Source organism: Phoca vitulina, unplaced genomic scaffold, assembly GCF_004348235.1.
Source record: "Phoca vitulina isolate PV1807 unplaced genomic scaffold, GSC_HSeal_1.0 scaffold25, whole genome shotgun sequence".
Taxonomy (NCBI): Eukaryota; Metazoa; Chordata; class Mammalia; order Carnivora; family Phocidae; genus Phoca; species Phoca vitulina.
In genome coordinates, this window is record NW_022589728.1 from 41,157,172 (window position 1) to 41,184,614 (window position 27,443).

The following is a 27,443-nucleotide window of genomic DNA, read 5'->3' on the forward strand; positions in this document are numbered from 1 at the left end:
TGTCATGAGAATAGCTACTGGCCCCAATCTGGGACTCTGAAGAAGATAGAAGAGCCACAGCTAATCTGAAGTCTGAAATTGGGTGGAGAGTCACTGCAGACCCAAAACCCACAAGTAGCATAAGTGAGAAATAAACCTGTATTTTGTAAGCCACTAATAGTTTGGGATAACTTTTTTTTTTATCATAGTAAAGCTTACTAATAGAGAGGTCATTTAAAACATTTTGGAAAATACAAGAAAGATAATTAAACAATCTAGAGCTAACTACTGTAAAATAGTATTTTCCCCCTGAATACAAAAATATTTTTAGGGTAGAAAATGAGGAAAATAGAGAAAAGTATAATAAAAATAAAATGTATAAATAATTCCAATAGAACTACTCCTAAAAGTTTTGGCAAGTATTGCTTATATTTTTTTCAGTGCACTTATACTTTACTTTTTTTTTTTTACTTTTTTTGTGAAATTGAATCCTACATTTCTTTTCCTAACACGTCCTTAGCTTTTTCCTTTGCTTTAAATATTACTTAACTATGCCCTGTATTATTGGTATTGGTATTTATGTAGTGCTCTTTTTTTCTTATTCCATCTTTGACTCTTCACAAAAAAACTTTGAAAACAACATATTTAGTATTAAGGTAAGGCATTTATATGTAGGATTTGGTTTACATACTTTTTATAATAGCCACTGATAATTAGGATTAATTTACCATTATCTAAGACTTAATGAAAAAAAAACACAAAACAGGAAAACATACACTTTCAGAAACTTTGAAGCACTTTTGCCAGACTGCCACCATTGATAAGTTTTTTTTACCAGTTTTTTTAGTTCATACTGTGTCAACATTGCTTTAGTTAACTATCTTATATATTTTTGCATGTATGCTTCTGTATTTCAACAATAATAGCTAGTATTTACTGAGCTCTTACTATGTGCCAGGCCAAATGCTTTACACATGCTATTGAAAACAGTAATTTTAAAACAATTTTATCCTACTGATAATAATATTTGATTTTTGGGTACTGTTTTTCAAGCATTTTGAATGTAATTCTTACTGCCTTAGTGATATCTAACTACTTAGTCTATTTAATGTCTCTAGTGTTCCATGAAAACTAATATTTATTAAATAATATTTTGAAAATGGCTAAGATTTTAGTTTAGCTAAGCTCATAAATCAGCAAGTTGAGTTTTACGGACCTGTCAGTCATTCGGTAATAGAACATTGGGCTTTGGGCCCTTAGGCCTGTGCTTATTATACCTAATAGCTAGAGTAGAGCAGGACTAAATCACCCTGTGTGTAGAAAATTCACATGTATTTTATATTATTTCATCAAGAAGCAGTTACATATATATAACAGTTGCATCTGATGTTTTAAATACATAATCATAAAAAATCATTGAATTATATATGCTTTAAGTGGCTGTAATCTATAGTATGTAAATTATTCCTCAATAAAGAAAAAAATTCCTTGATAAGGAAAAGCTGTTGATAGTAATTCTGAATGAACCTGTATTTTTTCTTTAGATGTTTGTTAGTACATTCCTTTTATTCTTTCTTTTGATTAATAGACTTTAATTTTTGAAATCTTTTTTGAACAGATAGTGCGGAGTTACTTTCTTACATCCTCCCTCTGCCCACACACAGAGTTTTTCCTATTATTAACATTTTATATTAGTATGGTATTTTTGTTATAGTTAATGAACCAATATTATTGGTATATTAATACACTATTTTTAAATAAGATCCATACTTTATTCAGATTTGCTTAGTTATTACCTAATGTCCTTTTTCTATTCCAGGATCCTACGTGACATTTAGTTGGCATGTCTCCTTAGACTCCTCTTGGGGGTGGCAGTTTTTAGGTTTTTCTTGTTTTTAGTGACCTTGACAGTTTTGAGGAATACTGGTCAGGTATATTTAGGATGTCCTTCTATTAGAATTTGTCTGCTGTTTTTCTCATTAGACTGGGGTTATAGGTTTTGGGGAGGAAGAACACAGAGTTAGAATGTCATTTTCCTCACATCTTATCAAGGGTACATACTACCTTTTGATTACTTTTTAAAAATAGAAGTGCATTAATATAAATATCATCTACATCTGATTACTTTTAATATGCTTTTTCAGATGTATTATTTCAGCGCTTTGCAAAGATTTTCATTGGCTGTCTTGCAGCAGTTACTAGTGGTATGATGTATGCTCTCTATTTATCAGCATACCATGAACGGAAATTCTGGTTTTCCAACAGGCAGGTAAGAAGAAAGAATTTTGAGCATATGGAAGTTGTTTTAGTATTTAATTTTAATCTAAGTAATGTGTTTTTCCCAGGGAGCCAAAATATATGTGTGATAAGTATGACAAGTGCTTTCTTATTTACAGGCATTAGAAACAAAACGGTGCAGGAGCTATTTTGAGAACACAGTCACAGCATCAACCTTGAAAAATTTAATACAATGTATTTCCAGGCCATGGAATAGAAACTATGAGGGTGCTTTCCTTCATGCAACTAATTTATCAGGGGCTTTTGATGACAGTGAAATGTTACGGAGTTTAGTCACACTTTGAGTAGTTTTGGTAGTTTACGTAGTTTACATTTCAGAAACAATCTGTTGAAGTTTCAGCAGTAAAATATTTTAATTTTTAGATTACATGATTAGAATGTTTTGGGGGCATGGAAATGATTAACATGCATGACAGTATTTATTAAGATGTCTCTTCATATTAGTATTTTTAATGTCTGGTTTTAAATCATGTGTATTCCACAAACCCTTTAGTCACCATAGTTACTTACATAATTCATAATTTAGCCTTTGAGTAAATTTGTTCTCAGACTTCCCTTCACAATCAGATACATCTTTCACGCATTGATAAGGTTCACAGTGTTATCACTTGACTCTAAAGAGTTTTGTTTTCTTTTTTAGTCCAAACTGTTTTGTTGTTGTTCTTAGTTTTGAGCAGTAGTCAAGCCAACTGACTGTTTTTAAGCCATTGATTGACCTAATCCCACCAAAACATTTAGCTGAATAATTACCTGTATTGATTTGACAAAAGCTATTACTATAGCATATCCTATTTCCTTGAAAATTTTATGCATATTAATAACTACTAGTAGTTCTCGATACTGGATGTACAATAGAATCATCTGATGAGCTTTTAAAAAGCTCACAGATTCTTAGGTGGGGTAGCAGGGAGTGTCTAGGATCAGTGTTTCAAAATATGTCCAAGCAATTCTGTTGTGTAGGCAGAATTGAGAACAACCAAAGGTTTAAAAATAATAGAAGGCATGCATCAAAAAATACTGTGTTTTTTAAAACACTGTATGATTCAGGAACATTGACTTTACCTGGGAGCTTTTTCAGAATTGCAGATTCTCAGGCCCCACTTTAGAATCAGAATCTAATCAGAGATCTTTTAATAAGATCTCTAGGAGTTTCATATGCACATTAAATTTGAGAAGCATTGATCAAAAGTTCACATCTTTGAAATCTTAGAAAGAAACGAATGTTTCCATTCATAAAGAATCATTTTAAGGAAATTTATTTATCAGATTTTTGTTGTTAAGGAAACTTATTTCAATTAATAAGCTCTAAATGAGGAAAAAAAATTCACTGGTCAAATAGATCTAGGAAAGATTTCCTCTTGGAGATTCACAGTTGCATAAGGTATACTGAAACTCTGAGAAGTCTTACAATAAAGAAACCCATTAATTTTCTTTAATGCTGTCTTTGCATAACTTATTTAACTATAGAACTCTTTAGGTAATTCCCATTTATGTCTTAGGAAATTCTGTTGACCAAACTTAAGAAAAACTGCTCCGATATCTATTGTTTTGTGTTAATTGATAAATATGCATGAAAATAAAGGAGTTTCATTTTCAGAGACTGTAGATTTACAAAAGCTTGATTTGTCATGAAATGTACAAGGTTTTTCAGTGTTTTTGAATTACGTATATTCTTGATTCTGTATAGCCCAATTTTTTTATAATAAAATTTTTTAAAAGATTTATTTATTTTTAAAGAGTGAGAGAAAGAGAGAGCATGAGTGTGGGGGAGGAGCCAAGGGAGAGAATCTCATACAGACTCCCTGCTGAGTGTGGAGCCTGATGTGGGAGGCTCTCAGGAGCCACGACCCTGAGATCATGACCTGAGCTGAAATCAAGAGTTGGATGCTCAACTGATTAAGCCATGCAAGCACCCTGTATAGCCCAATTTTAGGAACTTAAGATTTAGTTATATTTCTGAAAGTTCTTTTGAAAAGCACTGATTAGGTATCTGTTGCTCTGGAAAAGAGTTAAGGGCTTACAGTTCTGGATATATAAGGAAGTGGATAAGCAATAGAAAATACTGATTTCTTCTTAAACTTCTTTTTTTATTATGGACTTTAACACCTCAACCATCATTTTTTATTCTTGCTATCCTTAGGGCATTTTTTCTGGTTTTCCTTCTAGATTTTCCTTAAATATAATAGGTAAATGACTTATGAGCTACAATCCATTTTTTTTTAAGATTTTATTTATTTATTTGACAGAGAGAGACACAGCGAGACAGGTAACATAAGCAGGGGGAGTGGGAGAGGGAGAAGCAGGCTTCCTGCAGAGCAGGGAGCCTGATGCGGGCTCGATCCCAGGACCCTGGGATCATGACCTGAGCCGAAGGCAGACGCTTAACGACTGAGCCACCCAGGCGCCCCTACAATCCATTTTAAACCTTAGGTGTTTCTTTCTTTTTTTTTTTTAGATTGATTTATTTGAGAGAGAGAGAGAGTGCACGTATGAGCAGGGGGAGGGGCAAAGGGAGAGGGAGAGAATCTCAAGCAGACTCTGCTGAGCACAGAGCCTGATGCAGAGCTTAGTCTTAGGATCCTCAGATCATGACCCAAGCCAAAATCAAGAATTGGACACTTAACTGACTGAGCCACCAAGGTGCCCCAAACCTTAGGTGTTTCATTAAAATATTGCCCGATTATTGAAAAGTTTAACCTCCTTAATGTGACCACTAGTGATTAAAGGAAAATTCAAACATGTCTTTGAATAAAAGGATAAGTAAATAGCATTAATTTAGAAGATGAGGAGAAAGAAGATTGCATTTGAAATTTAGTATACTGGTATTTGAATAATCATTTCATTTTCTTTTAGGAGCTTGAACGAGAAATCACATTTCAAGGTGACAGTGCCATTTATTACTCTTATTATAAAGATATGTTAAAAGCGCCCTCATTTGAAAGAGGTATGATAACCACATTTGTATTTTTTATTTTTTTTAAATTAAACTCTACCCCCAACATAGGGCTCAAACTCAGAACCCTGAGATCAAGAGTTGCATGTTCTACCAACTGAGCCAGCTAGGTGCCCCCCACATTTGTATTTTTTTGAGAGAGAGAGAGCACGAGAGGGGGGAGGGTCAGAGGGAGAAGCAGACTCCCCGCTGAGCAGGGAGCCCAATGTGGGACTGGATCCTGGGATTCCAGGATCATGACCTGAGCTGAAGGCAGTTGCTTAACCAACTGAGCCACCCAGGCGCCCCTATACATTTGTATTTGTATTTTTATTTATTTATTTATTTTTAAATATTTTATTTATTTATTTGACAGAGAGAGAACACAAGCAGGGGGAGTGGGGGAGGGAGAAGCAGGCCTCCCGCCGAGCGGGGAACCCGATGCGGGGCTCGATCCCAGGACCCCGGGATCATGACCTGAGTCGAAGGCAGCCGCTTAACCGACTGAGCCACCCAGGCGCCCCTACATTTGTATTTTTAATAACAACATTTTTCTAAAATAAAACATTGTTCTACTATGTGGGAGCCCTTGAATGTGGAGATTTGTCTTAGAATATAAATATTATTCTTTCTTATACTTAATAAAAACATAGGAAAAATGAGGCACAGTGTACTATATTTTGAGATTTTTAATAATTTAAAATATTTAATGACCTCTGAATGACATGTTTAATTATTGTAAAAGCAGAATAAATAATCTGGAGAAAAATTTTTCTGTCTTTAGGTGTTTATGAATTGACACACAATAACAAAACTGTATCTCTGAAGACTATAAATGCAGTGCAGCAAATGTCTCTATATCCAGAACTTATCGCCAGTGTTTTATATCAAGCAACTGGTAGCAATGTATGTTTTCTTTTGACTTTAATATTTATTTTCTTATATTTTGCAAATAATTAAAATTATTTAATGTCCTATTATCTCCTCTTTCTTTTTTTTTTACAATTAGGAGATTATTGAGCCAGTATATTTCTACATTGGCATTGTTTTTGGATTGCAAGGAATATATGTTACTGCTTTATTTGTTACAAGTTGGCTTATGAGTGGAACATGGCTAGCAGGAATGCTTACTGTTGCATGGTTCATTATTAACAGGTAAGAAGTGTTTTTTGAATTAAGTTTTACAGTTTTGTTTTATGGCTGTGGTATTTGGTTCTAAAAATGCCACCCCCCAAATATTCCAAACCCCATCCCCTCTGTGAATCTGATGAGATATCATTCCTGTGATTGTTATGTTAAATGGCACCATTGACCTTAAGGTAGGAAGATTACCTGGTGGACCTGATCTAATGAACCGTATGAGCCCTTAAAGGTGGAGATCTTTCTACACCTGGTGCAGAAGGGGAGGTCAGAGATAGTTGAAGCATGAGATGGATTGCTGTGCTGTTGCTGGTGTGAAGTGAGGAGGAAATGAATTTTGGCAGCAACCAGGGAGCCGGTGAAAGGACTGCAAGCCCTGATGAGAAGAGCAGCCCTGGCTGAAGTTTTGATTTTAGCTTAGGGAGACCCTGAGCAGAATATTCAGACATACTGGGGTAGGTTTGTGAGCTAATAAATTTATGTTGTTTTAAGCCTATACATGTGTGGTCATTTGTCATGCAGTTGAAGGATAATACACCTACCTTATATCTCTCTTTTTTCAGACATAGTAACATTGGCATACATGGATGTGCCTTTTCTTTCCTCTTTTATTTAAAACTGATGACACAATTTCATGAAAAGAAGGAAGAGGCATCAGATATATCACTATTAAGTTAATCACCACAGATAAGGATTCTGTATTAATCTATCACAGAGTGCTTTGAGTTAATAAACCCATTCCTTTTGGTAATCAAAGCAGCCTCAGTTCTTTAATTGTGAGTAAAAAGAGTAGGCAGTGGGTCTTCTTCGAAATGGAGGGCTGATTTGAGACATAAAAATTTTCTTGGCATTGGTCAGTGTCAAAAGTTTAGTTTTGAAGGATGGATATTCTTTCTTTCCATACACTTTTCTCCCCTAACACTTACCATGACTAAATTTTTAAAGATGAAACATTCTCTTACAACATTTTCTTTGGCAATTGCCAAATAAAAAATATGCTACTTTCAAATTATTGAGACTCAGCATTAAGGGCTATAATCTCTTACTGGGCTTTGTTTATATTTAGAGTCACATGCTGCCAGTAATTTGATATAAAGGATATTTTATTTTATTTTTTTTAAAGATTTTATTTATTTATTTGAGAGAGAGAGACACAGCGAGAGAGGGAACACAAGCAGGGGGAGTGGGAGAGGGAGAGGGAGAAGCAGGCTTCCCGCAGAGCAGGGAGCCCGATGCGGGGCTCGATTCCAGGACCCTGGGACCATGACCTGAGCCGAAGGCAGACGCTTAACGACTGAGACACCCAGGCGCCCCATAAATATAAAGGATATTTAAAAAATCTTCCTTAAGGGCACCTGGGTGGCTCAGTCGGTTAAGCGTCCAACTCTTGATTTCAGCTCAGGTCATGATCTCAGGGTCATGAGATTGAGCCCTGCTTTGGCCTCTATGCTTGGTGTGGAGCCTGCTTAAGATTCTCTCTCTCCGTCTGCCCCTCCCCATCCCAGTTGCACACTCTCTCTCCAAAAAAAAAAAAAAAGGCTTCCTTAGAAGTTTTCAAATACAGTTGTTCAGCTTTATGGATTAAACATATTTAATCTTTTTCTTTAAAAAAATTTTTATTATTTTTTTAAATGTTTTAAAAGATTTTATTTATCCATTTGAGAGAGAGAGAGAAAGAGCACAAGTGGAGGTGAGGGGGAGCAGCAGAGGCAGAGGGAGAAGCAGGCTCCCCGCTGAGCAAGGAGCCCGATGCGGGGCTCGATCCCAGGACTCCGAGATCATGACACGAGCCAAAGGCAAACGCCCAACCAACTGAGCCACCCAGGCACCCCCCCCAAATTTTTTTTAAGTAAGCTCTATGGCCAATATGAGACTTGAACTCAAGACTGAGATCAAGAGTCTAGTGCTCTATTGACTGAGTCAGCCAGGTGCTCCTCCTTAATTCTCTTTAAATCCTCTATAATTGCTTTTTTTGTTGTTGAAGAGACGGAGTTAGTTGTCCTATAGAATGTCCCACCTTGCGGATTTCTCTTGTTGCTTTCTTGTGGTGTCATCTAGCTTTTCCCTCTATTCTTTGTGTTTCTATAACCTGGAAGTTATATCAAAGGCTTGATGAACTCAAGATAGCAATTCTAGTTCAAATATATCATAGATGATGTGTTTTTCATGTTCCATGATACTAAAAGTTACATGGTATTTATGTGGCCTACCCCTAGTGAGTCTGAGATTGACTGCTGGTTTGGGGGATGACAGATTTCTTCATTGAATAGTATGACTAGAAAATAATTTGTGTGGTGTTTTAGGGTACCAAATGAATGTCCTTTTCAACATTAACCATTTACCTAAGGGTTGTAATTCCAGTTGCTAATCTTGGCTGAAATTAGTGATTACATTAGGGTTTATTAAATTATATTTTTCTTTTTTTAAAGATTTATTTATTTATTTTAGAGAGAGTGTGTGCACATGAGTGGAGGAGGGGCAGAGAAAGAGAGAAAGGGGAAGCTGACTCCCCACCGAGCAGGGAGCCCAACTTAGGGCTCAGTTCCAGGACCCCAAGATCATGACCTGAGCCAAAACCAAGAGTTGGACACTTAACCAACTGAGCCAAACAGGCGCCCCTTAAGTTACATTTTTCTATTTTCATTAGCTACATTCTTCATTCTTCAAAGGTAGAATTTTTCTTTATTTTCTTTATTTTTTTTAAGTAGGCTCCATCCCCAGCACAGGGCTTGAACTCACAACCCTGAGATCAAGAATTGGGTGCTCTACCAACTGAGCCACCTAGGTATCCCTAGAGTATTCATCCCTAGACTCTTTCTTTATTAACCAGTGTTCTTTGGTTACCTTTAAATTCAGTTACTATTAGAAAGTCAGAACAAATGCTTAATTTCACTTTACCCATTTCTAAGAAATTGTTTAATAGCTGTCTCAGATAGTGATAGAACAAACTTTCTGGTGTTCTCTTTTTTAAAAAATATACTTTTAATATATTTATATATATAATACATTTTATATTACATTTTTTTTGTGTGTGTATGTATATATATAATTTATTTATTTATTTTTAAAGTAGGCTTCTATGCTCAACATGTGGCTTGAACTCACAACCTTGAGATTTAGAGTTGTGTGCTTTGCTGACTGAGCCAGTCAGGTGCCTCCTGGTATTCTCTTTTTTAAGCATGTTTTTCTCCTTTGGGATTTTCATTGATTCAGTAGGGCTAAATCCATTACCATCATTTTTGTTGCTCAAATTGTCACAACTTTGGTTAATACAAGTCCTTTCAGGCTAACTGCTGAGTTCTTTTAACACATCTTCGTTAACCTTTGAAAGCTTTCTTGTTTTCTGGCTCAACAAGGTAAGCAGGCTCACCTTATACATTCCCTGTGAAAGATTTGGAATTAGCCACTTCTCTATGGAGCTTTAGTTCCTTTTAGTATATTATTAGAGAATCTGGTGTAGATGCTGGGGGATAAGATGATTTCTTGTTACATCAGAAAAGTGCTTGTTAGAGAATATTTTAAGTTGCCATGTACTTTCTAAAATTTTATTAGGATTCATTGTTAGAAATTTAATAGCCCACTCAAAGTATTTCAGAACTCATAGACTAGGTCTAGGAGGTCTTGCTTTTTAGAATGAAATCTATTTAGTACAAAACTGGCATTATTTACAATAATAAAAGGATGACTTTCTTGATTATGTGATGTGTTAGTTATTGCTGCATACCAAATCAGCCTAAAACTTAACAGCTTAAAACAATAAACATGTCAGTTTCTGATGGTAAAGAATCCACAGTGGCTTAACTGTGTGGTTCTGGTTCAGGGCCTGTTATTGAGGGTGCAGTCAAGAGTTGTTTAGGGCAGGGTACCTGGGTAGCTCAGATGGTTGAGCATCTGCCTTCGGCTCAGGGATCAAGACCCGCATCGGGCTCCCTGCTAAGCGGGGAGCCTGCTTCTCCCTCTTCCTCTGCTGTTCCCCCTGTTTGTGCTCTCTCGCTCTGTCAAATAAATAAATAAAACCTTAAAAAAAAAAAGGTTGTTTAGGGCTATAATCACCTGAAGGCTTGACTGGCATGAACCATCTACTTCCAAGCTCATTCATGTGACTTTTTCCAAGAAGCCTCAGTTATTTGCTGGTTGTTGGCCTGGAAGGCCTAGTTCTCATCACATGAACCTCACCATAGAGCTGCTCACAATTTGGCTGCTGGTTTTCTTTAGAGTGAGTGATCCAAAAGAGTGTGGAGTGAGTGTGCCATAGTGGAAGTGAGATCTCTTTTATAACCTAATACCAGAAATGTTATGACATTACTCTGCCATATTCTATTGATCATGCACTGACTTTGGTGCATTGTGGGAAGTAACTACACAGGGTGTTAATACATTGCAGACCATCTTGGAGACTGGCTCCTACAGGCAGTGAACTTTTTCTTTAAGTGGGCTTCATGCCCTCCACATGGGGCTCAAACTGAGGACCCTGAGATCAAGAGTTGCATGCTCTTCCAACTGAGCCAGCCAGGTGCCCCAGTAGTGAATTTTTAATATTCATTTTGTTTAATTTCTAGACTTTATCAGAAATTTGAGGAGGAAGCCCAGGCAACTTTTCCATGTAAGAATAACAGCATTAAAGAATAATATGACTCCTTGCCAAATAGAGTATTTTAGAGATCTTAGAATTGTAAGGTAATTGGGGTGCCTGGGTGGCATAGTCAGTTAAGCCTCTTATACCTGGTTTCAGCTCAGTTCATGGTCTCAGAGTTGTGAGATCGAGCCCCATGTCCAGCTCTGAGCTCAGTGCTGAGTCTGCTTGAGATTCTCTCCCTCTCCCTCCGCCCCTCCCCGTTTGCTCCTGATCTCTCTCTCTCTCTCTCAAATTAAAAAAAAAAACAAAAAAAACTGTAAGGAAATTGCCTTATTTCATGGTACAATGTATCATGGGTAGCTGGAGCAGGAGTTAGGTAGAAAAATTAACCTGATATATTCTGCTAAAATGTATCTTTTGGCAATTAAAACATTCTTAGCAAGTAGTTTTTGTTTTGCTCTTTGTTCGTTTTTAATTGGTATATATTTTATGCTGTAAAATATATTTTAATGCTGTGAAAGAGAATGTGCTTTTTCTATTCACCAGCTCTTGTTTAAGATTTATTTGAGAGAGAGAGAGAGAGAGAGAGCACGAGCGGCGGACGGAGGGGGGGGGGCAGAAGGAGAGGGAGAGAGTCCCAAGCAGACTCCACGCTAAGCATGGAGCCTGACAATAGGGCTCGATCTCACCCTGAGATCACGACCTGAGCCAAAACCAACCAACTGAGCCACCCAGGCACCACTATTCACCAGCTTTAGAGTTTATATATGAATGCTTAGAAAAGTATAAAAAGATACTAGTCCGTTCCATTATATTATGATTATTAGTGTTGTTAACTGTATTTTTTGTTACATATTCCTTAATACCAGAAGGGGAAAGCAGGATTGTAAAACCAAAAGACATAGGCATACTAGAAAATTCAAGGAAATTTTAGGAAACAGCACTGTATAGACAGTAGTGGGTGAAAAAATCAGGGGCGAATGACTCTCTTATAACAGATGTATCACCAAAATGGGCTGACCTGAGACCAGGCTTCACATATAAACAGTATGGAATAGTCCCTACTGATCTTCTCATCTACAAATATATACCTGGGTATCACTTCAGTGGAAACATCTTTGTATTTGAAGGGCAAAGAAAGAAGTGTGTGTGATTAAAAGTGTATATTAAAGTTAGTCTTTGGGGACGCCTGGGTGGCTCAGTCGGTTAAGTGTCTGCTTCTGCTCAGGTTATGATCTCAGAGTCCTGGGGTCGAGCCCCCCATCGGGCTCCCTGCTCAGTGGGGAGCCTGCTTCTCCCTCTGCCTCTGGCCCTCCCGCCTGCTCCTGCTCTCGCTTTCTCACTGACGCGTGCTCTCTCTCAAATAAATAAAATCTTTAAAAAAAATAAAGTTAGTCTTTGCCCCCCCCCAAATAATTGTACATTGGTAATAATAAAGAGGTAAGATGCAAGGAAATGCACATGTCCTAGAGGTATAGCTAACAAAATAATGGTGACACACCATGCTGGTTCTGGTGTGATGCTACTGGTATACTCAGAATGCTCATGCAGGTGTAAGCTTTTTCAATTTTAGGTGGAATTCCTTTCGTAGGAATTCCATTTTATTGCAAGGCAGTAATCCAGAAAAGGACAATAATACAAAAAGTTAGAAAACCATCTAAATATAAGAGAATGGTTAGGTAAATTGTAATACATCAGTGCAAGGCAATATGCTGCCATCAGAAGTTGTACTGATACTGGGTAAATGTTTTTCAACTTTCACACATTATACATTCATATGCCAAACTGTTTTATATGTTACCCAGCTCAACATTTCTCAAACTTCAGTTCTGTATTTTCATGGGTTCCATGTATTGACTTAAATAATTTGAATTATAATGCTGTTTACATATAAAATGAAACTAGGTAATGCTCTGAATGCTTACGCTACTATAAAACCGAAACCAATTTACTAATGAAATAATCAACCAGGAAAATAGTAACTGAAAAGATGAATTTAGGGCACCTGGGTGGCTCAGATGGTTAAGCGTCTGCCTTCGGCTCAGGTCATGATTAAAAAAAAAAAGGTGAATTTAATGTGAAAAATGGTATTTTGCTAAAACCAGATTTCTACTCTCAGCATAAAGTACCCTTCCAGCAGGTTCTTTTTTGAGTGTGGCAAACCTGCACAGGTGGGTATTGTGAGATGACTCACTTTTCATCATGTTGCTCTCCTCAGTGCACTCTGAAATCTTTTTATACCACAGTGATCAGGATATCATTTTGTTTTTATTTGGCAATACATCATTTGGTATTAGAATCATCTATTTTTCCTGATTAACTCAAGCCGACTGAAGTAGTCCTATGTTGCCAACTAGATTGTTAACACAAACATGGAAGTGAGCACTGAAATCTTTTGGCAATAGTGAATTACAAGGTAGTCATCCAGATGATCCAGATTATGCTTATATTATGATGTGTCTAAAATGAAAACTCAGGGGGCTCCTGGCTGGCTCAGTCAGTAGAGCCTGTGACTCTTGATCTTGGGGTCGTGAGTTCAAGCCCCACGTTGGGTGTAGAGAATACTTTAAAAAAAAATGAAAACTCAAAATTAAACTCAGAGCTTGCTAATCTCTGTGAATATATCTATAGGCCTATGAACCCTAGGTGATTTAACTAGTTATTTTGAACTGCTGGTTTGTGCTGCTGCTAGACTCTGCCACTGGGGAGAAAAAGTGGGTCTCATTTGATTTTGTCCCTTCCTACCGTTAGCCTTCTGTTCCTCACAACCACCAAGCGTGATGAAGGCAAGAGAGAGTAGCTCAGGTGTTCAGGAAGGTAGCAATGGGAAGGCCTGACCAGGTGAAGAGAATAACTGACAGAGATCTTACTCAGTTTGTGTTGCAATGACTTCCTTTCTCCAGTGCAGAGTTGTAAAGATTTCCCTGCACTGATCTGTGACTTGGGCAGGGTTAGTGAGTCAACCTTCAGAAAGGTGAGTGCCGGGTCCAGCTTCCCAATTCTGGGCTGATGGAGTGGCTGGTGGAGTCCTGAATTGAGAATAGATATTCTCTCTTTCCTCCCCACTTCCTGCCTCATGACACTTGAATCTCTTATTTGTCTTTAGAGAGTTAACTTTCATAATTTTTCAGGGATATTATATGAAAATACATGGTCTTTAGAATACTTGATGTTTAGTTGATGGTATTGGGACAGTAATCTGGAAAAGAAACCTTATTGCTCAAATACTAAAATAAACTCCAAATGGATTAGCATTGAAAGTAAACAGTGAGGGGCACCTGGGTGGCTCAGTCAGTTGGGCATCTGCCTTCGGCTCAGGTCATGATCCCAGGGTCCTGGGATCGAGTTCCGCATTGGGCTCCCTGCACAGCGGGAAGTCTGTGTCTCCCTCTGCCCCTACCCCCCTCATATTCTCTCTCTCTCAAATAAATAAAATCTTAAAAAAAAATCTTAACTGTAAAATAAAAAAAAAGTAAACAGTGAAACCAGTAATTACTATACAGAAACATTGGTTCATGTTTTTTGTTGTTGTTTTTGGTGCAAAAAGGTGATTTTATTAAAGCACGGGGACAGGACCTGTGGGCAGAATGAGCTGCCAACATTGGTTCATGTTTTAAAAATCTTTGCAAAAGGTAATATCAGAAACACTTTAAGTGTGTAACAATAGAAATTAGATTATGATAAATCTCTACCATGATGTGCCGTGACCATTAAATATTCTTGAACATATGTATTTATGGATACATATGTTATGGAAAGATGCTCATAATATATCATTAAGTGAAAAGTAGTTCATTACAGAATTATAAAAGAGCCAAGATCTAATATCGTTTACTAGGTTGTAGATACACTGCTAAGTTCTTTACAGCTTTTATTTCATTTGCTCTTCATGTATGATCCTGTTTTTTTGTATATATATATTCAATCACATATACATTTGTAGAAGACAGGTTTTCTTATAATACTTTTTAACAGTTTTATTGAGGTGTAACTGACATAAAATGTGTATATTTAAAGTGTACAATTTGATCAGTTCAGGCATTTAGATACACTCATGAAACCATCAACAAAATCAATATAATAAACATCTGTCACCCCCAAAAGTTTCTTTGCTCCCCCCTGGTAATGCTTCCTTCTTTCCTCTTTTCCCCCCACCTCTACTAACTATCCCATTGTCCCCAGGAAGCCAATGATCTACTTTCTGTCATTATAAATTAGTTTGCATTTTCTAGGATTTTATCTTGTTTTGTTTTTTAAAGATTTTATTTATTCATTTGACAGAGAGAGACACAGTGAGAGAAGGAACACAAGCAGGGGGAGTGGGAGAGGGAGAAGCAGGCCTCCCACTGAGCAGGGAGCCCGATGCGGGGCTCGATCCCAGGACCCTGGGATCATGACCTGAGCCGAAGGCAGACGCTCAATGACTGAGCCACCCAGGCGCCCCTAGAATTTTATATAATGGAGTCATACAGCATATACTTTTTTGATCTTTCTTTTCACTCAGCATAATTATTTTGAGATTCATGTATGTTGGGCATATCAATAGTTCATTCCTTGTCATTGCTAAGTAATATCCTGTACCATAATTCAATTGAACTAAATTACATGCAAATATATTCCTCTCCATGATTTAGGAGAGTTATACAGCAATTTTCATAAAATTTGTAAGGCAGTAATACCTTTGTTTCTGTGTGGAAAAGAGCTATTGAGTGTATGAATTCCAAATGTAATGATTGTCGGAAAGGTGGTCTTCTTGAGGTGTGAGGATATGTACAGGAGACAACCTGCTGTCAGTGCAAATTGAGGAGAAACTTAGGAAGAGCCTGGAAAGACATTCTGTATTTGTGATTGTGGGAATTTTTAAAGGTTTCTGGATATATCACATGAAGGTCTACTGTAACGGTAATTCCAGGTAACCTGCTGATTGAAAAGATTATTAAACTAGATATCAGAAGATACGCATTGTAATCCCAGTTGCGCCACCTATTAGCTGTATGCCCTTGATTAAGTCATATCACCTCTCTGAGATTCATATTCTTTAAATAAGGGAGGATAAGAACTTTGGGTCTCTGTCAGTCCTGCTAATTATGTAATGCAGATTGTACTCTAGAGAAGGGTAGCAATCTCATTGAGGGAAGAGAGAGTGGGACCTGAAATCCAGTGTCCTCTGTCTGCCACAAGCTATGTGCCCTAACATCAGGTGTATCTGCTCAGAGCAGGGGTGCCTTTTTCAAATTTTCATAGAGGCCTGCTAATTCACCAAGCAGTACACAGCAGCGCTGAGTCTTCCTGGAATGGAGGGACTGGGGGCTGGATGAGATGCTTAATTTGCTCAAAGATGCTGTATAGACAGTGGCGGCTGTCTGTTCTTCCCTCACAGGATTGGTATAGAGAACAATGAGATTGTGTGAAAGTGCTTTGAAAAGTTTTGTATTACACAAATATAATGTCTTGCTATTTTGCTGTTCGTCTGTGGTTTACTTTAGGGTAGATACAACAAGAATTGAATACTCCATTCCTTTAAGAGAAAACTGGGCACTACCATATTTCGCATGCCAAATTGCTGCACTTACAGGCTATTTAAAAAGCAACTTAAATACTTATGGAGAGGTAAGATACAAATTTATTTGTCACAGTTAATTTTGATGTGTTGCAAATGTGGTATAAAATTTTAAAGTTAATCATATTAAACAGTTAAGTTATAATCGGTGAAGCCTAATTACTACATCTATAAAGAATATATTTAGGTAGTCCTATTATATAACACTGTTAGTCAAGTCTGATAGATGGTAAATTATTTTAAGGAAAAAGATGTTATATTGTTTCAGTGCAATTACTTGACAAATATATGAAGAATATATTATTTTGAAAATTAATTTGTCTCATTAATTTACCATTTTCTGTAATATTGATGGCTTTTAGTCATTGCAAATAAGGAAATATTAATGAAGATACAAAGAGTGACTACAAATGGCAGTAATGTTAACTTCTATGGTAGCACTGCCTATTTTCTCTTTTCTGTTTTTCTGGCAACCACTGCTCTGTTCTCTATCACTATGATTTTGTCATTTTGAAAGGTTATACAAATCGAATTATATAGTATGTTATCCTTCAAGACTGGCTTTTTTCATTTAGCCTAATGCCCTTGACATCCATCCGAATTGTTGCTTTCTGTCAATAGTTTGCTCGTTTTCATTGCTGAGTAGTATTACAGCAATATGTGTATTTTATTTTATTTTATTATTTTTTTAAAGATTTTATTTATTTATTTGACAGAGAGAAAGATAGCGAGAGCAGGAACACAAGCAGGGGGAGTGGAAGAGGGAGAAGGAGGCTTCCTGCCGAGCAGGGAACCCGATACGGGGCTGAATCCCAGAACCCTGGGATCATGACCTGAGCCAAAGGCAGACGCTTAACGACTGAGCCACCCAGGCGCCCCAGCAATATGTGTATTTCAGTCACATATTTTTTAGTTTGCTTCCCATTCTTGAGGCTAGATCTTGTGGTCCCAGTTGCATAAAGATACTGAAGCTCAGATATTTTGTGCAGTTATCTGGAACCATCTAGGGACATCTGTGGTTGATTACTGAAACACATTTAATGTGTCAAGTAGTATGTATAAAATAGTTCACAATAAAGACAGTTGAAAATGAAGTGAGCAAGGTAAGGGGTAGATAAGAGTGCACAGATTTTTGAAAATGTTCAAAGGAACAAAGCTAGAAAGGAAAAACATAGCTAATTGTCCAGATTATGTTTGACATATATTTCTGTCTTATCTCACTGCATGTTCTTTAGAGTAGTTTGAGAATAAACCCTTGGAATTAGCAATTTGCTTCATTATACTGTAGTTTTTTCCTTAGTATCCTTGAAGTAATATCCACATGTCTAGTAGATTAATTAGGCTGGATCTAGATCTGAGCCTTCATTGATTTCTGGAACTGGTTTCTCTGAGGATGATGGTTTCAGGCCTTGTTATTACAGTTCTGGTTGTTCCACATTAGAAGTTTCCAGAACACTTTCTCTTATAGCTGTGGTGATATGAAGAGCAGAAGCTATGTGTTCTGTCAGTGCTAAGCTCTTCTGGGCCTGGTAGTTGGTATTTATTCTTTGACCAACTGGTAGAATTTTTCCATCTCTTACATTTTGTTCTCTGGTCTTAATCTTATTCAGGGTGCTGGAAAATCCTTATATCTGCTGATGGCCTGAGGTATTTCTGACTCCGAAATTTATCATTGAGTATAGTCAGCTGAGTCTGAAAGATTAAGTTTTAGAGAGTATGGTTGTTATCTCAGGTTTGACTAGACCCTTATTGCCCTTCTCCTTTGCTATTCTTATCAGAGCAAAGTCATTTGACATCATGGCTGGTGGAAAAATTGGGAACAAAAATGCAGATCCCTGGAGGAAGTAGAGGTTGTGAGAAATATACTAAGGAACAGTGGATTTGTCAGACTTGGTTTCTCACTAAGGGATCACTTGAGAGATGACATTTGGAAGGACAGAAATTATTTTAGCCAAGTACTTTCCAGGCAAGGGCAAGAAGTCCTTGTGTTTAGTACCTTAGCAAAGGAAAAGAGAGTTTTACATGGTTGACAGTATAAGCACTGGGGAAAGGTAAGGCACGCTTTCGCTGAGAAGCAATAAAAAAAGCAATGGGCTTTTTTCCATGGACTGTGTAATAGGCTGAGATGTAAACAGACTATTTAAATGGAAACTCTTAGGGAAATATGAAGCACCACAGAAGTGAAAATATTTTCTAGGGTGAATGGAGTTACTTTCACAATAACAAAAGCCCATCAGCCAAGTCTAGAAAAAGCCACCATTTTCTTATGCTTATTACTTTACCTCTTTTGAGATGAAAGTGTACTGAATTTTTTCCCTTTGTCATCCTGAAATTCTCAATATGATGTTGAACTTTAAAGGACAAGTGGTTGATTTCTGTCTGTGTGCTTTATTGAAGATCTTATTGTTTACGTAAGGGTTTAGCAATAATTATGTAACTTAAAAAAGAAGTTTCTAGAATTATATAGCTTAAAGTAAAACCAGTAACAGAGCTTCAACTTTGAGGTAACAACCTCATAGATTTCTATAGTAATAAAGCTACTGATACTTAGTTTCTTTCTTTTGTTTTCCCTAGAGGTTTTGCTGCTTGTTGATGAGCGCTTCAACTTACACGTTTATGATGATGTGGGAGTACAGCCACTATCTCTTATTTCTTCAGGCGGCATCTCTGTTCTTGCTAGATAGCTTTTCACTGGAGCAAAGTGACAAGGTATTTTGAATTTTGAAGTTGTGATTTTAAATCCAGAGAATAAATGTTTTTATAGTGTTGTATCTTAAGATCATTTAGCTTCTAAGCTTTATTTTGAAATATTTTAATAGGCCCTGACTTATAATTCTACGCAAAAGATTGCTAAACTCATTCTCCCTGCCCTTTTAGAAACACTTTGAAATTCCCTTAAAGAAGGTCTGCTTAACCAGTCAACCATGTGCTTCTTCTCCATTTCTAGCCCTTTCACCTTCCCTTTCTATTTCTTTAAAAAAGAAAAAGAGTGAAATATAGAACATGTACAAAAAAGTATATGTATGCTGTGTATATATACCGTGCAGAATAAAATATGAGTATTTGACCATCCAGGCCAAGAAATGGAACATTGGAATACCCAGAAGTCCCTCTCTTAATATTCCCAGTCACATCCTGCTCCCTCCCCAACAGAGGCTCACTGTCCTGAATTTTGTTACTCCTTTCCCCTGTTTCTTTATGGGTTTTACCACCTATCTAGATAGTCCTTAAAAAATATGCTGTAAACAATGTATTGTTTACTTTTATCTAATTTGCTTTTGAGATTCACTCATGATGATGTACAGAGCTAATTTCATTCACTTTTATTTATTTATACATTTTATTGTTAATGGACACTTCATTTTTTCCAGCTTATTGTCCATATAACCAGTGCTGCCGTAAACATTCTTACCTGGCACTAAGTGCAAGATTTCTCTAGAGTATATATCTCATAGTGGAATTACAAGTCAAAGGATATGTGCATATTCAACCTAACTAAATACTAAGCCTTTGTCCAGAATGGTTTTAGCAGTTTATATAAGTGCCATCAGCATTTGGTTCCTTTCTTTATCTTTTTCTTTTTCACCCCTCTCTCATCTTTCTTTCATTTATAAACATTTATTAAGTATTTAATATGTTGTCCAAGCCAGAAATTTGGGGATCTTCTTTTTTTTTTTTTTAAAGATTTTATTTATTTATTTTAGAGAGAGAGAGAAAGCATGAGCAGGGGGGAGGGGCAGAGGGAGAGGGAGAAGCAGGCTTCCCGCTGAGCAGGGAGCCCCACGCAGGGCTTGATCCCAGGACCCTGGGATCAGGACCTGAGCCGAAGGCAGACGCTTAGCCGACTGAGCCACCCAGGCGCCCCAGAAATTTGGGGATCTTCTTGCTCTTTCTTTTCTTTATCCTGTATATTTAGATGATCCAGAATCCTGATGAATATAAACATTTAGGTTAATTGAATAGAGAGAATTGAACATAAAGAATCATTAATCAAATATAATGTCATTATCTTGTTAATTGAAAGGGTAGTAAGAACCCAAAAGTATCATAGAGGTAGCAGTTTGCAGGAAGCAGCTACCACCACCAGAGCTGAGGGAGCAAAGGGGAGAATTTGGAATTATTAAAACTTCAAAACTTGGGGGCACCTGGGTGGCTCAGTCGTTAAAGTGTCTGCCTTCGGCTCAGGTCATGATCCCAGGGTCCTGGGATCGAGCCTAGCATTGGGCTCCCTGCTCAGCAGGAAGCCTGTTTCTCCCTCTCCCAATCCCCCTGCTTGTGTTCCCTCTCTCGCTGTGTCTCTCTCTGTCAAATAAGTAAATAAAATGTTTAAAAAAACAAAAAAAACCTTCAAAACTTAGAGGAGGGACTCCTGTGGAGCTGAAACTCAGACTTCTAATGCAGGGCCGCTGCCCAGCTTTGCTGGTGTGTCTGAACTGGAAAGAAGGGCCCCATGGGAATGGAACCCAGACCTCTGTGAATGGGGCTCTGGCTAACTGGCCCTGGGGTCTCGGGGGGCAAGAGAATGTGATAAAGCTGGTTCTTCAAGTGTTGGACAAACTGCACCTGCATTCAGCTGCTTCAACTAGAAGGAATTGCTCTGTCGGAGTGAAGAAGTACTGCTGAAAGGATACTCACAGGAACTGCAAAGCAGACAGGCCACCAGCTCTTCCTTTCTCCCCCAACCTTGTAATCTCTCTCTAGCATTTCATATTGGCAGAGTTTAATAGTGAGCCAACTGGAAAAGCAGAAACATAGATTGCAAAATCTCCAGCCCCAGCGTTACAAGGCAGGGGGTAGAGGGACAGGTTGGGACTAAGAGACAGTCACTCAGTAACTGGCACACATCTGCAGAACCAGCATCCAAAATCAGGAAATAGAAAATTTGCAGCACCTGGAAGATGCCATTGTGCCCTCTCCCAGTCCTTGTTTCAGCCTTCCAACAGTAAGGTGTTTCTTTTCTTAATGGCTCTGGCCTCTTGGGGATATTTTTCATTGTTTTTCTTTTCTTTCTTTCTTTTTTTTCTTACCTTTACCACTCTGCCTTTGATTTTCCCCTCTAACTAATGCCTATATTTTGTCTTAGTTTTCGCTTTCCAAAAGGAATTAATCTTATGATAGATTAAATTATATTATTGAATTTTAGAAAAGAAATCTTCTAAGACATGTGACTTTCCTGGGAGATACTCTATTAGGACATTGAATTTAACTTTCTTATGCTCACTGTTAAATGGACCAAATCTAAAAATACTTGTCTCTAGTGCTACATTTCATGGCAGTATGTTTTCACTAGGTATGTTTTCGGAACTGCTGCTAAAGATTAATTTTTGATTTATGCAGTTTGATGTTGTATGGATGGATTTTAGTAACAGGGCAAGCAAAGTAAAATTAAATCAGGGTGAAAGCAGGTACATTCAGGCTGATTTAGATGTCCATGGTTTTAAAACTTTTTACTTTGTTTATGAAAGTTATTTCTAAGAAAGTAATACATTCATTATATACTATAACATTAAAAATACAGATTGAACATTTGTAGGATACTATCCTAAATTATAGTTGGGCATTTATTTTATAATTGGAGTCAGATCTGTTCTAAATAAAACTAATGAAAAGATGTACAAATAAAATTCATTTTATTCTCATTTATCTTATTTTGTCCCAACAGGTTCATGAAGTTTATAAAATCTATATATTTTCTCTCTTTCTGGGATATTTACTGCAGTTTGAGAATTCAGCTTTATTGGTGTCTCCTTTATTAAGTTTAGTAGTGGCCTTAATACTTGCTAAGTGCCTTCAGGTAAAGAGAATTGCCTTTTTATCATTCTTGCAGTGAATTTTTTAATTGTTAATTTTTTATACCTCACTTCTTTGTTCATGATTTTTCCCCCCACAGCTGAATGTGAAGAAAGGAACTTGTATAGCTAAAATAATGAAAGTGATTAATTTTTACTTGGTGTGTACTCTGACAGTGACACTGAATATTATAATGAAGGTAAATAACTCTGCTGGTGAGATTCATGTAGTAGAGTGAGTTGGATAATGAAATATACTGGCCTAAATTTTAATGAGAATAATGAGATAGCAAAATAATAGAGTTTGTACAGTAAAATTTTGAGTTGAACAATGATCATACTTACAGGAAAAATAGGATTCTAATTCTTTTCTAGATATACTTAAAAGATACACTTTATTTTCCATTTATTTTAAAATGTCATCATTACCCAATTAATTAACATTAAGTAATTTAGTAAATTGAGATGAGTAAAAGTTTTGAAAAGAGTGGGTAAGTTACTCAGAGCGCCTGGGTGGCTCAGTCGTTAAGCGTCTGCCTTCGGCTCAGGTCATGGTCCTGGGATCGAGCCCCGCATTGGGCTCCCTGCTCTGCGGGAAACCTGCTTTTCCCTCTTCCACTCCCCCAGCTTGTGTTCCCTCTCTCGCTGTGTCTCTCTCTGTCAAATAAATAAATAAAATCTAAAAAAAAAAGAGTGGGTAAGTTACTTAAGTCATGCAGGGTACGTGGAAATCTTACTACCCCATTATAGTTTTATGATTAACTATAAGGTAATGTGATTGACTTAGGTCAGTAGATCTTCTTGCTTCGTAGTTATACCAAGTATTATTTAATTCATTTTTAATTTGTATTTTTTATTTAATAGTCCTGCTGTGTTTTCTATTTCTAGACAGAAACATATTGCTGTGAGCATAGCTAATAGTTCTTTGTTGTAACTAGTGCTTTTTTCTTCCAGATGTTTGTCCCACACAAAGAAAATGGGCACATGCTGAAATTCCTTGAAGTAAAATTTGGACTAAATATGACTAAGTAAGTTTTAGATTATATATAAATTTACCTAACTCCGTACCACTTAGAAGATAAAGAGCAAAAATAATCCAAGGAGTAGTAGACACATAATTACATACCACTTAGAAAATAAATTATTTGGAATATTATAATATCTAGAAGAAATATAACATTAATATTTTTTCTCATTTAAAAAAATTTCATTTAGGGGCACCTGGATGGCTCAGTCAGTTAAGCGTCTGCCTTCATTCGGCTCAGGTCATGATCTCAGGGTCCTGGGATTGAGCCCGGCATCGGGCTCTCTGCTCAGCAGGGAGTCTGCTTCTCACTCTCCCTCTGTACACTCTCTCTCTCTCAAATAAATAAATAAAATCTTTAATAAATAAATAAAATCTCATTTAGGTGTTTTATAAATTAGATGTACTTAAGCCTTAATAGCATCACAGTGTTTTGAGGCTACTTTCTCCCTTGATGTGGAACAATGATATAATGTAAAGTCAGAATAAATTAAAGATTTAAAATGAATAAAAAAAACCAATGTAATTTTTTTAAAAAAGATTTTATTTATTTATTTGAGAGAGAGCGAAAGTGAAGGAGTTCACAGGGGGAGAGAAGAAGCAGACTCGCCCCTGAGCAGAGAGCCTGATGTGGGGCTTGATCCCAGGACCCTGAGATCATGACCTGAGCTGAAGACAGATGCTTAGCTGACTGAGCCACCCAGGCGCCCCAAAACCAATGTAATTTTAACCAGTACATCAGCAAAATGCTTGCATTATAAAGGGGTGGGCAGTAAGATATCTATTTCATAGCAAAGAATCTCATTTTGGGTCATAATAGTGGATTAGATCAGAAGCCGACTAATTTTTAACCGACTGAGCCACCCAGGCAACCCTAGAAGCTGACTTTTTAAATTCAAGAGTAATGTTGTACCTTGTCTTTGTTAGTTAAATTCATTTTTTAGGGGCGCCTGGGTGGCTCAGTCGTTAAGCGTCTGCCTTCGGCTCAGGTCATGATCCCAGGGTCCTGGGATCGAGTCCCACATCGGGCTCCCTGCTCGGCAGGAAGCCTGCTTCTCCCTCTCCCATTCCCCCTGCTTGTGTTCCTGCTCTCGCTATCTCTCTCTCTGTCAAATAAATAAATAAAATCTTTAAAAAAAAAAAAATTCATTTTTTAAATCCAAAGTGAAATAAATGACTTATGTATGATAATGTCCACTTGCATAACAGAAAAAATATATATATATATATATTTAAATATTTTATTTTATTTTGACAGCGAGAGAGGGAACACAAGCTCGGGGAGTGGGAGAGGGAGAAGCAGTCTTCTCGTGGAGCAGGGAGCCCGATGCGGGGCTCGATTCCAGGACCCTGGGATCATGACCTGAGCTGAAGGCAGATGCTTAACAACTGAGCCACCCAGGCGCCCCCAGAAAATATATATTTAAATACACATTTTTCTAGTTCATATAATATACCTTAGAACCTTATTATCATTTGCTATGATTACATGGGATTTTAGATGCTGTGCATGGAATTTCATGTTGTGATATATCACAGTTAACAAAGTGTTGAAACACTGGAGAAATCTTCTGAAGTATAAGTCATATATGGATATCTACTAAGGTAAAAGTATCCTTTAAGAGGCCATGTGCTCCATAGGGGCAGGGACCTTATCTTTTTCAGGTATATATATAGGCCTGACATTTAGTAGGCAATTAGGAAAAATTGGTTATAGACTTCCATAATTGACTGGCCTTTTCCCCTTTGTCTTTAACCTTGGAAGACTCGAGAATACATGTAGGATTAAGGGCTGCTTTTGTCTAGCGTTTCTTAGTTGATGCTATGTAGTGCCCCTTTGCTCAGCATGTCAGGTACTAGATTTGCCTCACAGGGTAATACACTAGGTGTTTTAAGAATAAGACATGATGTCTGTCCTTAAGAATATTGACATCTCATTGGCTAGTTTTTATACAGTTAATGACATGAGAAGTATAAACAGTAAATGCCTTGGGGCACCTGGGTGGCTCAGTCGTTAAGCTTCTGCCTTCGGCTCAGGTCCTGATCCCAGGGTCCTGGGATCATTGGGCTTCCCTGCTCAGCAGGAAGCCTGCTTCTCCCTTTCCCACTCCTCCTGCTTGTGTTCCCTCTCTCACTGTCTCTCTCTCTGTCAAATAAATAGATAAAATCTTTAAAAAAGAAAAAACAGTAAATGCCTTATGCTCAAATGTGCCACCTGGATATTAGGATTTGTAGTTCACCAGAATTTCAGGAAACATTTCTGTTGAGACAGACTTTCAAGAACCACTAAAGAAATGTTAATAAGTATTTATTGGATGTGCAGGATACTAGGCCAGGTATTCTGGGAGATACAAAAATGACTATAATCTTAAAGTAGCAAGTTGCTTTAAGCACTATAATAGAGGGATAAATAAAGTGCCATGGGGATATGGGGAAGGAAAGATTGAGACTGGGGGATATGGGAAGAATATTCATTAAATTGAGATTTGAATTGGATCTTATAGAATTAGTAACTTTAATAGGTAGACAAAAAAGACGTGATTCATCATATGATCATATGTACAAAACATTTTGATGGCAGCCTCTTTGATACAGCTGTATTACTGCTTGACACATTGTGAAACTTCAACCTTTTTCTAAACCCAGTGATTTGGGATGCAGGCATTCTTCATCCATCCAAGAGCTCTTCTGAAGATCATTCCATCTCTTTATCTCTCTTCCCAGGCTAGGGATTAAGGATAAAATGGATGTTGGAGATGGATCAGGTGTGAGAATGCAGATAAAATCACATATAACTAGGAAACTTGTAGATCATATTTAGCTTAAGGTCAAAAAAAGTGTATCCTGGGGGTGCCTGGGTGGCTCAGTCGTTAAGCGTCTGCCTTTGGCTCAGGTCATGATCCCAGGGTCCTGGGATCAAGCCCTGCATCAGATTCCCTGCTCCGTGGGAAGCCTGCTTCTTCCTCTCCCACTCCCCCTGCTTGTGTTCCCTCTCTCACTGTGTCTCTCTGTCAAATAAATAAAATCTTAAAAAAAAAAAAGTGTATCCTGATTCTTATAGCTCAAAATGTTTATGTTTCAAATTTTATGATTTCTGTCTTAATTAGATTACTCTTTTTAAAATGGGTCCTAGTTGAATTACTTTCATCCATATAAAACAGAACTGTCCAGTAATAATATGAGTCACGTGTATAATTTTCTAGTAGACACATTTAAAAAAGTGAAAAGAAACAAGGGAATTTAATTTTAATAATACATTTTATTTAGTCCAATATATTAAAATATTATTCTAATGTATAAACAGTATAAAAATTATTAATGAGCTATTTTGTATTCTTTAGTCCTTTTCATTCTTTTTTATGTTTGAAATCCAGGGTGTGTTTTGTATTTAAAGTATATCCATTTGCACTGGCCACATTTCAGGTGCTAATAGCCACATTGTACCTAGTAGCTACCATATTGGACACTGCAGATATGGAGGTCAGACAGCTGAAATTTTTGTTGTCTTCCAGATAAAAATAGAAAGTGAAACTTCCTTGAAACCATTTTGGGTTCTAGATATGGTCTTATAAAGGGTAGGACCTTGCTGTTACAAGTGAATAGATTTAGAAATGTGTTTTTTGTTTTGTCTTAGTTTTTATGGAGATAAAAAATACTTTTATGTACAGTAGGTTATACCATCTATGATTTTAATATCATGCTTTTTGTTTTCTGTAGGAATTTTACAATGAATTGGCTCCTATGTCAAGAATCCCTGCAGGCACCATCTCAAGATTTTTTTTTGCGATTGACACAGTCTTCTTTATTACCCTTCTATATTTTAGTGTTAATTATTTGTTTTCTTTCTATGATGCAAGTTATTTTTAGGAGAATTAAGTAAGTACCTATGAGAATCAATCACATTGCTAACTAATACATTATGAAAATAAACTATTTTTAATATCCTTCCAATATTTGTGTATTTGTTTTAGAATTTCTAGATCTGTTCTCTTGTTATCAACATGTAAAATATCATAAGTTAACCAGATAAATTTCAAATTTTTTATACATCTAAGTATATAATGTCTAAATTTAATGTAGGATTAATACTGAGTTAAATTGTTACAGACTTATTTACTAATTTAGTCATATTTTTACTTAATGTT

At 36.9% G+C, this 27,443-nt stretch overlaps 1 protein-coding gene across 2 annotated transcripts in view; it reads left to right on the forward strand.

The window, feature by feature from the left end:
• The window catches only part of DPY19L4 (dpy-19 like 4), a 65,283-nt gene that overhangs the window by 13,662 nt on the left and 24,178 nt on the right, over nucleotides 1-27,443 (forward strand). The window contains exons 3-12 of one of the 2 annotated variants that reach the window (XM_032421752.1): nucleotides 2,124-2,248; nucleotides 5,131-5,221; nucleotides 5,994-6,115; nucleotides 6,219-6,364; nucleotides 16,412-16,535; nucleotides 19,060-19,194; nucleotides 22,148-22,279; nucleotides 22,376-22,474; nucleotides 23,229-23,302; nucleotides 27,016-27,174. In XM_032421752.1, coding sequence (XP_032277643.1) covers nucleotides 2,124-2,248; nucleotides 5,131-5,221; nucleotides 5,994-6,115; nucleotides 6,219-6,364; nucleotides 16,412-16,535; nucleotides 19,060-19,194; nucleotides 22,148-22,279; nucleotides 22,376-22,474; nucleotides 23,229-23,302; nucleotides 27,016-27,174 — 1,207 coding nt within the window. The remainder of the gene's footprint in view (nucleotides 1-2,123; nucleotides 2,249-5,130; nucleotides 5,222-5,993; nucleotides 6,116-6,218; nucleotides 6,365-16,411; nucleotides 16,536-19,059; nucleotides 19,195-22,147; nucleotides 22,280-22,375; nucleotides 22,475-23,228; nucleotides 23,303-27,015; nucleotides 27,175-27,443) is intronic. The other variant, XM_032421753.1, reaches the window with a different exon arrangement.